Source organism: Tupaia chinensis, unplaced genomic scaffold, assembly GCF_000334495.1.
Source record: "Tupaia chinensis unplaced genomic scaffold, TupChi_1.0 Scaffold000178_1, whole genome shotgun sequence".
Lineage (NCBI taxonomy): Eukaryota > Metazoa > Chordata > Mammalia > Scandentia > Tupaiidae > Tupaia > Tupaia belangeri.
In genome coordinates this window covers 2,170,034-2,182,847 of record NW_006159653.1, presented here as the reverse complement: position 1 = coordinate 2,182,847, position 12,814 = coordinate 2,170,034, and the positions used below count along the sequence as shown (strand labels likewise).

Sequence of the window (12,814 nt, the reverse complement as noted above, 5' to 3'; positions counted from 1 at the left end):
CAGAACAATTGAATGGGGGGGAGGAAGGTATGGAGGGCAACCATGGATGCCAGGGACAATGGGGGAGGAAGATGGGACATAGCAGAGGGTGGGGGATGGGGAATCAGGGATGGCAAGACAAAGGGCAAGGTATGCAGGACGTAAGAATTGGAAAATTATTTGCTGAGAACATGTATGTGGATGTGCTGGATTGAGCCAATGCACAGGGTATTTGGATGGGAATTCATTTGTGTGTTGTGGTGGTGAAAAGTGAATTAATAGAAAGAAAGAAAGAAAAAGCAGAATGAGTGTGGGCTAGGAACAGCTCCTTCTAGCTTTTCTGTAACCCCGACGGCTGGAAGTCAGCTGCTGTCATCTTCAACAGGATTACTATGGAAACATGATTCACTTGCAGAAAAGGGCGCCTTGCAAGTGAATGTCTAATTTTTCTTTAACCCATTTACTAGAAACCAATTTAACTTGGCCATTTGATGCCTACCAAGGACTTACATTTCCCTTGCACAGAACGGTCCCCACCTTTAAGATGAAGTTTTTCCAGAGAAGAAGTTGTAGCTTCCTGAGTAGTGACATCTTTCTGGCTGAAGAGACGCACTCACGCCTGGTCAGGAAAGAAATGGGGAACTGTTACGTGCGGACGCAGAAACGTTAAGAACTGCTCTTTCGCCCTTGAGAGAACTCCTCCTCTCAGGCATTCGGAGCATCGCTGGACCTTTCCTCCTGCCTTTGCAGCAGCCCCTTCTCCGCCCTGCCCTTCGCGTTCTTTGCCCCTCTCTCCCCAGCCTCTCTGTATCAAAGTGCTCCTGGCCGCCTGACACTCCTCTTGAGCGACATTCGCTCTTAGAGTCCCCCCTTCCGCCGACGGTGTCGTCTCCATCTGCAGCTGGAATCGTACCTCTAACTGGAGACCTGATACCCACTTGCTTGTGTGACATCCCCAGTTTCACCTGCAGCTTGCCATGGCCAAACTGGGCTACTCAGATGCCGGCCTCCCCAACGGCCTGCAATCCACTTCGCGGGATAAAAGTCGCCCCATTCAAATTTGCTCATCCTCCACCTCAAAACTCTCCAATGACTTCAAACCAAAGCCTCCCTTGTAATGACTTGCCAGGTTTGGCACTGCAGTTCCTAGCGACTCTACTTCTCCCCCATCTGTGCCGCAGGCCGGGCTGCCGTTCTCAGAGCACGCCGGGCGCTCTTCTCAAAGCGGTGCTCCCGGCCCGTGCACACCTCTCCTCGGGCGGGCAGGACCAGCTCTCCGGCTCCTCCTGTCTTTACTCAGATGTCACGTCCTCGACGAGGCCCTTCTTTACATCCTACGTGATTCCTCTAAGCGTAGCACCCCTATAAACTGTCTACGTCCACTTGCCCTCTTAGTGCTCTTATCCACCATGCTATTGCCGACTCTTATGAATCTGGCTCCCGTGCTGAAGTGCACGCTGCAGTGCAGTTTTCGGTCTGTTGTACTTTCCATCACTGTACCCCAGACGCAGCAGCAGAGCCAGCACGGAGCAGACAGTAAGTACCGAATGAGTAAATGAGCTAGTTAAAAGGGATGCAGCTTGTGTAGGGATGTGGACTGGAGCAAAAAGGACTGTGAGGAAGAAAGCAGACGTCGGGTAATATAAAACCCCTTCTCTTCCCAGTCTTTCTGTTTCCCAAGTACTTCGAAACAGCAGGGAAAGACCAGCATGCGGCGAGATGGTTAAGGCACCTCTATCTCCCATAGCGTACTGGTTTGAGTCCTGGACCCAGAGGCCCAAAACATACTGGGTGTGTGTGCATGTGCTCGTGCCGAGAGGAGGATGGTAAAGAAGGGATTGTGGGGACTAGTAGTTAGCGCATTTCTCACCTGCTGGGGCTGCGATTCGACCACGGCTGGCCACGTGGGACCGCCAGGCCATGGGCTGGCCCACTCATGGGGATTTAATGAGACAGAAAATCTTCTGTTCTCTTCTTTCTTACCAGATCCAGGTATTTAAAGGAAGATGGTGTGATTTCCAACTGACTGAAGACCCGACAGAACAGAGACGTCACTCAATGGAGAACACGCGGTCTTTGCAAAGGTACTTTATGAAAGTCACTAAGCAGATCGATGACTGCAGTTCTCATCAAGTATCCAAACCCCGGGAGGGGCAGGTTCTGATTTTCACTTACTGTATTACAGTAATCAAAGTGTCTAGCTCTCAACTTAAGAAAAATTATGACCCATACACACGTATAGGAAAGTCTGGTCCACTCACAGGAAGGAACGGGACTGACAAAAATCATCCCTGAGGAAGCCCAGACATAGGACTATAGAGGTAAAGACTTTAAATAATCTGTCTTCATAGGCTTAAAGAGCTGAAGGAGGTAACACACATAGAACTAAAGAAAGTCAGAAAATAATGCACAAAGGGTCTTTAAAAGGTTCCTAGAAAACGTGTATTGTGAAAAACCTTGGGCCGGCTGGCGGCATGGTGACGGGGGCGCCAGACGCACGCATGGCCAGCCACGCTTGAGTCCTAGACCTGGCGACTTGCCTTCTCGCTTTCTCTTTGTCCCTCTCTCTCTCACACTCTGTCCCTCTCTGGTCAAGTTAAGATAAATAAATTTAATTAATTATTTGAAAGAAAAAAGAAAAAACTATGCATGGATTTTTAAATTTTTGGCATCAAAATAAACTTGTATTTAATTTCAATTTTCCATTAACTCTTATTTTTAAAAAGAATGATTTATTTTTATTTATTATCATTATTTTCCAATTTGACTGGAGAGAGACAGAGAAAGAGAGAGAGAAAGTGAGACAGCAAGCCACCGTGTCTGGGACTGGGACCGTGGTCAGACATGTGGGAGTTCGGCACCTTTAACCTCCACACCACCTGCTGGCCCAACTTTTTAATTTTTTTCTTTAGAGAGATTTTTGCTATAGGGTGCATGTGTTCACTAGAGAGACGGAGAGAGAGACAGAGAGACATAGAGTGAGAAATCATCCCCCAGGGAGCATGGCCACGCCTCAATTCCTTCTACATTCTTCTCCTGGGACCTTGGGGTATGAGTTTTACGTCGCTGGGTCTAGGACTTGACCACAGATGTAACATTCTGCCATCTGCTGTTCCCTCCATTCACTTTTTTAAAAATTATTTTATTTAACTTTATTTATTTATTTTAATTTGAAGGGAGAGGGGCACAGTGAGAGAGAGAGAAAGAAAGAGGGAAAGCAAGCGCCAGGCCCAGGACTCGAACTACAGTCGTCCATGTAGGAGTCTAGCACGCTTACCCACCATGCCACCTATGGGCCGCCTCCATTAACTTTTTTTGCCTTTTTTTTTTTTTTTTTTTAGAGATTTTCACTGTAGGGCGCGTGCGCTCACCAGACAGACAGAGAGACAGAGACAGAAAGCGAGAAATCACCCCCCAGGGGGGATGGTCACGCCGCAATCCCTTCTCCTCCATTCGCCTCTCGGGATCCTGGGCACGCACGCACACGCGCCTGGCGTGAGTTTAAACCACCGGGTCCTGGACGCAAACCACAGTCGACTACGTGGGAGTCCAGCGACATAGCCATTACGCTAACTGCTGGTTCCCTCCATTAACTTTTTAAAGTCCTTTCACATGTAGGGAAGGAATACAAATAAACATAAAATCTGAAAAGAAATCAAATGGAGAGCCAGCAAGTGATGTGGAAGTTAAGCAGCCAGATCCAACATGGCCAACTGCACAGTTCAAGTCCTAGCCCCAGTGGCTTGAAAACAGGCTGGTCATGTGTGTGTGGATCCCCCAAATCTAAGAATGGAAAAGGGATTGCAGCATGGCCGTCTCCCCAGGGGGGTGATTTCTCACTGTCCCCTTCTCTCTGTCTCTCATGCACCCTGTAACAAAAAACTAAAACTAAAAAATGAATCAAAAAGGGGCCAACAGGTGGCCTAGCGGCCCCATCGTTGGACTCTCACATGGCCGATCGCAGTTTGAGTACCGAACCTGGGGCTTAACTCTTTCTGTACACATATGTGTGCATGTCCAAGATCCCAGGAAGAGAATGGAGGAGAAGGGATTGTGATATGGCCGTCTCCCCTGGCGGGTTTTCCCTCTCACTGTTTCTATTTCTCCTGTGAGCACATGAATCTTAAGGCAAAAACCTCTAAAAAATATATAAGGAACCAAGTAAGAAATTCTAGAGCTAAAAAATATGATACTGAAAAAAGTAACTCACTGGAGCATTCAGAGCAGATTTAAACAAGTAGAAGAACCAGCCGACTTGAAGACAGGGCAGTTAAAACGACCAAACCCAGGGAGCATAGGGCACGAGAGGAGGAAGAGAAATGAACAGAGGCTGAGGGACCGACGGGACACCATCAGGCACACCACGCACACACAGGGAGCCCCAGAAGAGCACACGTGTACGCCCAGGACCCTGAGGGCTGGGAGAATTGAAGGAAACATGGCAGCGTGACTGGGCCCTCTTGGGGAGGTTCTCTCTCCCCCCATCTCTTTCTCACGTGTATGCATGTCTGGCACAAAAATGAGAAGAATTATTTTTTGGAGAGGTTTTTGCTCTAGGACACGTGCGCTCACCAGAAAGACAGAGAGGCAGAGAGACAGAAAGTGAGAAATCACCCCCCAGGGGGGATGGCCACACCGTAATCCCTTCTCCTCCATTCTCCTCTCGGGATCCTGGACACGCGTGCACACACACACCCCGCATGAGTTTAAGCCACCGGGTCCAGGACTTGAACCATGGTCGACTATATGGGAGTCCAGCGATGTAGCCATTACACCATCTGCTGGTCCCAGAAAGAATTTTAAAAGAAAGACAGGTGGACTCTCTCCTGCAGTCGCTCAAGATGCCCAGGGAAAGAAGGCCACGGGCAAGAAGGCGGCGCCGGCCCCTGCTGTCGTGAAGAAGCGGAAGGCTAGGAAGGTGGTCAAGCCCGTCAGAAAAGGCCTGAGAATTTGGGCATAGGACAGGACATCCCGCCCGAAAGGGACCTCACCCGCTTCGTCAAATGGCCCGCTCGGTCCGGCCGGCTGCAGCGGCGGAGGGCCATCCTCTACAAGCGGCTGAAAGTGCCTCCTGCCATTAACCAGCTCCCCCAGGCCCTGGACCGCCAACAGCAACTCCGCGGCTCCAGCGCCCACAGCACAGGCCAGAGACAAAGCAGCAGCGGCTGCCGGCGGGCTGAGAGGACGGCGGCCGCAAAGGGGATGTGCCCGGGGAGAGGGGCAGGGGGGAACACCGTCACCATCACCACCTCGGTGGAGAACAGGAAGGCTCAGCGGCTGCTGAGCGCACACCACGTGGACCCCATGGAGCTGGCTGGCCTCCTGCCTGCCCTGGGTCGGAAGATGGGGGTTCCCTAGTTATCAAGGGGAAGGCCAGGTTGGGACACCTGGCCCACAGGAAAACCTGTCCCACTGTCGCCTTCACGCAGGTTAACTCGGAGGACAAAGGCGCCCTGGCTATGCTGGGGGAAGCCATCAGGACCAGTAACGACGACAGATATGAGATCCTCTGCCACCGGGGAGGCCACGTCCTGGGCCCGAAATCTGTGGCTCGCATGGCAAAGCTGGAAAAGGCAGTTTTCTGTACATACACGTAATAAAGCGCTCTCCTTCGGCCAGACAAGAAAGGCAGGTAGAAAAACACGTGAAGAAGCGATGCCTGTAAACTTCCCGAAGTGTGGGAATACATGAGTCTATACATCCGAAACCTTAACAAATTCCAAGCAGGAGACTCAGGAAGGCCCACACCAGTCCGACGAGGCAGTCACGCACGTGCACCGTGGAGGCGACCGAAGTGAAGTGGACACTGTGGCACTGCATGTGGGCCACGGGTGTACAGGAGTTCAGTATATGATAAAGACAGCATTTCAAATAAACTGGAGAAATATTCACAAGTAGAATTGCTACCTATTTGTACAAAAACTTAGATAACACAGACCAATTCCTTGAAAGACACAAATACCAAAATTCATTCAAGAAAAACTACATAAGCTGGGGCCAGCTAGTGCCGCAGTAGTTAAGGTGGCTGGATCTCACATGGGGTCTGGCACAAAAACGGACACACAGACCAGGGAGCTCAACAGAGAATCCAGAAATAAGCTCAAACAGAGTCAACTGAGGGCACAAGACAACGCAGCGGAAAAATAAAATCACGTGTTGTTGGCTGACGCACAGGCAGGTCAGCCACGGCCCGCGGACCAAGTTGAGGCTATCGCCTGTTTCTGTGCAGCCTGCAAACTAAGAGTGGCTGTCACTGTCCTCGGTGGTGAGAGTTGCCTTCAACCACTACCATCAGGCACTGACGTCTTTGGAAGCGAGCATTCGCAGCACTTGAGTGAGAAGCTGTACCGGTGGTATAGCCATTCTGATTACAATCGACACTGTTTGAGTCATGAGCAATGGCGAGCTGCTTTAAAGTACTTCCTATGCTGTCAAAAGTAAAAACAGTAAGTGAAATCTCTATTTCTACATACATTTGCAGCAGCTATGCCTTCCAAGCTCGAACTACATTTCCAGCACCTCTTTTTATTTATTTTTTTTTTTTGTGGAGAGGTTTTTGCTACAGGACGCGTGCACTCGCCAGAAAGAGAGAGACAGAGAGACAGGATTCGAACCACAGTTGACTTCATGGGAGTCCAGCGACATAGTATGCCATCTGGTGGTCCCTAGACTTCATCAAAAATTTAAAAATCTTTGCTCTGGGGCTGGTAGGTGGTATGGTGTTAAGGCACTAGACTCCCACATGGCCAACATATGTTTGAGTCCCAGACCTGGTGGCTTGCTTTCTCACTTTCTGTCAGTCTCTTTCTGTGTCTATCTCTGGTCAAACTAAAATAACAATAATCAATGAAATTAAATAATTATTTTTTAAAAAATCTTTGCTCTTGGGGCTGGCAGGTGGCATGGTGGGTAAGGTGTTGTACTCCCACATGGTCGACCACAGTTCAAGTCTTGGACATGGCAGCTTGCTTTCTCACCTTCTCTCTCTCCCCCCTTCTCTCATCAAATTAAAAAATAATTATAACAAATTAAATATTTTAAAAAAAAATCTCTGCTCTGCAAAAACCACTGTTAATGGAATGAAAAGAGAAGTCACTGATGAAGAGAAAATATTTGCAGATTGCTTGTTTGATGCAGTTGTATCCAAAATAGATAAAGAACTCTGAAAACCTAACAATAAGAAAACATACAATCTATTTTTTTAATGGACAAGATGTCTGAAAGAGTTTCACCAAGAAGGGTACATGCATGGCAGTAAGTCTGTGGTAAAAAATGCACATTGTTGGTCACTAGAGAGAAGTAAATTTAACTCACTACAAGGGGCCAGCGAGTGGCAACTCCCAGACCTGGCAGCGTGAAAAACCACAACAAATAAATGAATGTTAAAAAAAAAAAAGAATGGCCAATATACACATATATGTGTGTATATATACATATATACATATACCTATATACACACACAGTTATTATATACAAGCGCGTATATACATATACACACATACCTATACACACACACAGTTATTATATACAAGCGCGTATATACATATACACACATACCTATACACACACACAGTTATTATATACAAGCGCGTATATACATATACACACATACCTATACACACACACAGTTATTATATACAAGCGCGTATATACATATACACACATACCTATACACACACACAGTTATTATATACAAGCGCGTATATACATATACACACATACCTATACACACACACAGTTATTATATACAAGCGCGTATATACATATACACACATACCTATACACACACACAGTTATTATATACAAGCGCGTATATACATATACACACATACCTATACACACACACAGTTATTATATACAAGCGCGTATATACATATACACACATACCTATACACACACAGTTATTATATACAAGCGCGTATATACATATACACACATACCTATACACACACAGTTATTATATACAAGCGCGTATATACATATACACACATACCTATACACACACAGTTATTATATACAAGCGCGTATATACATATACACACATACCTATACACACAGTTATTATATACAAGCGCGTATATACATATACACACATACCTATACACACAGTTATTATATACAAGCGCGTATATACATATACACACATACCTATACACACAGTTATTATATACAAGCGCGTATATACATATACACACATACCTATACACACACACAGTTATTATATACAAGTGTGTGTGTGTGTGTGTGTGTGTACACACACATATGGAGTCCTTTCTCCTGCACCTTCTCCAATCTCTCCCTCCTTTCAGGACACACACACACACACAGACACACACACACATTCTTCCCCCTGCAGTGTATGTGCCCCCACCAGAGACAGAGAGAGAGAAAAAGCGAGAAAACACCCCCCACTGTCCCCCAGTGAGGATGACCACACCATAATCCCTTTTCTTCCATTCTTTGGGCATGCATGCACTTCTGCCCACCATGTTTCTCCATCCTCCTTTCAAGACTTTGGGCATGCATGCACGTGCCCAGCATTGGGTTTTAAGCCATCCGGTCCAGGACTCCAGCTGCAGTCGACTCCATGGGAGCCCAGCAACATAACCATTATGCCGTCTGCTGGTCCCAACGCCCATCATGTGTGTTACGCCACCAGGTCCAGGATTCAAACTGCAGAAGGCCATATGGGATCTAGCCACCTCAACCACCATGCCACCTGGCTCGTATCTACCTATCTATCTATCTATCTATCTAAGTATCTATCATTTTTTTTAAGTGCTGGTAAAGGCACAGAGAAACTGAAACTCATATATTGCTAGTGGAAATGCAAAATGGTACACCATTTTGGGAAACATCTCAACAGTTTCTCATAAAGTTAAACATACTATACAATCCCAAAATCTCATTCGTAAGTTTTTACCCAAGAGAAATGAAAACTTATTTTTACAGAAGAACCTGTACATATATACTTATAGAAAGCTTTAACTGGGACTAGCAGTTAGTGTAATGGCTATGACGCTGGACTCCCATGTAGTTGACCATGGTTCAAGTCCCGAACACGGCATCTTAAGCTCACGCCGGGCGCGTGTGCGTGCGTGCCCAGGATCCCGAGAGGAGAATGGAGGAGAAGGGATTGCAGTGTGCCATCCCCCCTGGGGGGTGATTTCTAGCTTTCTGTTTCTCTGTCTCTCTCTGTCTTCCTGGCGAGCACACGCGCCCTGTAGCAAAAACCTCTCCAAAAAAAAGAAGGCTTTAATTCATAATTTCTAAGAACTGGAAACAAAATAATTTTTAAAGCAAATGTTCATAATTGTTGAATGGATCTGCAAACTGTGGTGTAAAACATTCAGTAAAATTCTAGTTAGCCATAGGAGAAATTGACTACTGATCTAACCGACATGCACAAATCTCAAATGCACGAACTGAAAGCAGCCAGACCCTAACGAGTACATACTACATGCTTCTGTTTCCGTAACATTCTGGAGAAAACGAACTATGGTAGTGGAGAACAAAGTCGTGCTCGCCAGCGAGGGAGAAAGGAGGGACTGACTACAAACGGGGCACCGGGAGAGGGCGGGGGACGACGTCTCAATTTGGTTGTGGAGTGAGTTATGCAACTCTCTTTGTCAAAATTCATAACTATAGCCAGAAGGAGTACATTTTACTACATGAAAACTGATATTTATTTAAAAATTTAAAAAAAAAAAACAACTTAGCCAGAGGGCACAATTTTGCCAGAGTAAAACAGTGAGTAATAACCCCCCTTGGGGAATGCTCACACTGCAGTCCCCTCTGCACCTTCTCCAATCTCTCCCTCCTTTCAGGATTTGGGGCATGCGTGCACAGATGCCCACAGCGTTTTCCAAGCGTCAGGGACCAGGATTTAACCATCATGCCATTTGGCTGGCCTTAAATAGACAGTTTAATAATTAATTTTTTTAATGCATTAAGAAAATGGGCTGGCTCACTCCAGCAAAATGAACTGTAGGTGAATAAAGATCTAAACATATAAATTATTAGTTTGGTGCTAAAGCAATTGCAGCTTTGGATCATGAATTTAAATCATTATAACTAGGCTAAAACACATCTTTTTAAATCAAAATAGGATTACATTACAATCAACACATTTTTGCCAACAAGAATTAAGTTTGTTTATCCCCCTAGCATAAAAATATATGCCTTGGGGAGGGGGGGAAGGGACCAGCAGTTGGCTTAATGGCTATGTCGCTGGACTTCCATGTAGTCGGCTGCGCTTTGAGTCCAGGACCTGGTGACTTAAATTCACGCCTGGCACATGTGCGTGCGTGCCCAAGATCCCGAGAGGAGAATGGAGGAGAAGGGATTGCGGCATGACTATCCCCCCTGGGGGGTGATTTCTTGCTTTCTGTCTCTATGTCTCTCTCTGGCTGGCTGGCAAGCGCACACACCCTATAGCGAAAAATAAAACTGGGTAGGAACCAGCAGATGGTGTAATGGTTACATTGCTCAACTCCCATGTGGTTGACCACAGTTCGAGTCCTGGACCCAGTGGCTTAAAATTCACATTGGGTGGGAACCAGCAGTTAGCGTAATGGCTATGTCACTGGACTCCCATGTAGTCGACCGCTGTTCGTGTCCCGGACCCAGTGGCTTAAAACTCACGCTGGGCGCGTGTGCGTGCGTGCCCAAGGTCCCGAGAGGAGAACGGAGGAGAAGAGATTGTGGCGTGACCATCCCCCCTGGGGGGTGATTTCTCGCTTTCTGTCTCTATGTCTCTGTCTGTCTGGCGAGCGCACGCGCCCTACAGTGAAAATATCTCAAAAAAAAAAAAAATCACATTGGGTGTGTGTGAGTGCATGCCCAAGATCTCAAGAGGAGAGTGGAAGAGAAGGAATTGTGGTGTGGACACTCCCCTGGGGGGGTGATCTCTCACTTTCTGTCTCACTGTCTCACTAGTGAGTGCACATACCCTATAACAAAAGTCTCTTTTAAAAAGGAACTGGGTGTTATTTTTATATTTTTAGAATAGGGATTTAAAAAAAAATAATTAACATGACCTACAACCTGGAAAGTATAAAGAAACAAACCAAAATATCTGACTACATTTTTAAAAAAGCTTTTCTTTGGGAAAAAAAGTAAAAAAAGAAAAAAAAAAAAATCAAAACCTGGGAAGAACACCTGTCCCACTGAGCCGGAACTCTGCCTTCCACCAAGACACCCTCAGTGACTCCCCAGCATGGAAAGGCTTACCGTCCAGCTGACGCACCTGAAGAGAAAGCCACAGAACAGTCCTTCGGAGAACGCCAGCTATGAGAGAACCATGAAGTAATGCTGTGGACCTAGAGGCTGACCTACACACGCACGTAAATGCACAGAGTAAAGCTGGTCACATTTACCAGACCAATGACTGTGGGAGGGAAGTGGGGGAGTGGTCACGCAGAACTCTGGTTTAGCTTTTAGTTGGAAGTTTTCAACAAGAACGTGTTCCTATAGCACTTAGTAAAACTGATTTGAGAACATGTAAATGCTCCACACAAATCCTTCCCCCGAAATTTCTAGGTTAAAAGCTAAGCAAAGTAACTGTGTTTTAAGAACTTTATTCCATGAGTCAGAGAAATAGAGGGGGAGAGAGAGTACAGCGCCCCAACAAGGTCTTCGGACCCAGCTTCAGACAATTCCAGTTCATGGGCGCACATCTGCCCCACGCACTCTGGGAGGCCACTGGGCTCCAACAACTTCTTTTTCTTTCTTTTGGAGAGGATTTTGCTATAGGGTGCGTGCACTCGCCAGAAAGACAGAGACAGAGAGACAGAGTGGCGAGAAATCACCCCCTGGGGGGATGGCCACGCAGCAATCCCTTCTCCTCCATTCTCCTCTCAGGATCTTGGGCACGCACGTTTAAGCCGTCGGATCTGGGGCTCGAACCGCTGTCGACTACATGGGAGCGACATAGCCATTACACTAACTGCTGGCCCCCAACAAACAACTTCTCATGTGGGTATTTTATCACACAGCATTCTATTGCTACGTCACTGTCCAGCCCCAGTGACTGTATTTTTTAAAAATAATTTTAAACAATTTTACTGAAGAAATTACATGTATTACTGGAAACTATATAGTAAATGAAACTATATAACGATATATTTATGCCATAAACTTTATAATGATACATTTTATGAACTTTTAACAAAAGAGGAATCTATTCTCAACAAATTTTTTAATAGAATTATTTATCATGACCATTATTTTTTTAATCTGAACAGAGAGAGGAAGTAAGAAAGCAAGCCCCCAGTCTGGGACTCGAACCATTGTCAGCCATGTGGGAGTCCAGTGCCTTAACCATCACACCACCTGCAGGCAACCCCCAACAAATCTGTTTAAAGACATACAGCTTTTTATTTAAGAATCATTTTAAAATTTATTATTATTATTTTTTAATTTTGCTAAAGGACATGTGCACTCACCAGAGAGAGAGACAAAGGGGGAAAGCAAGCCACCAGGTCCAGGGCTTGAACCATGGTCGGCCATGTGGGAGTCCAGCACCTATTGCCATCTGCTGGCCCTTATAGCCAAAACACCTCTCCAAAAAAAGTAAAAGAATTAATTAATTACTTCTTTTACAGAACCACCATCTTCCAGTAATTAACCAAAATGACAAACACAAAGGCAAAGAGGAGAGGCACCTGATGTATGTTCTCTAGGCTTTTTAGAAAGCATGGAGTGGTTCCTTTGGCGACATATATGTGAATCTACAGGAAAGGTGATATTGTAGACATTAAGGGAATGGGCACTATTCAGAAAGGAATGCCCCACAAATGTTACCATGGCAAAACTGGAGGAGTCTACAATGTTA

General features: G+C 46.0%; 1 protein-coding gene and 1 pseudogene across 1 annotated transcript in view; one reads left to right on the top strand and one right to left on the bottom strand.

Annotated features, from left to right (window-relative positions):
* LOC102487641 (ATP-binding cassette sub-family A member 17-like) overlaps window positions 1-12,814 on the bottom strand; it is a 105,360-nt gene that overhangs the window by 89,148 nt on the left and 3,398 nt on the right. The window contains 1 exon segment of the mRNA XM_027771011.1: window positions 517-598. Coding sequence (XP_027626812.1) covers window positions 517-570 — 54 coding nt within the window. The 5' untranslated portion in view covers window positions 571-598.
* Window positions 1,389-5,576, top strand: LOC102487226 (60S ribosomal protein L7a pseudogene; annotated as a pseudogene).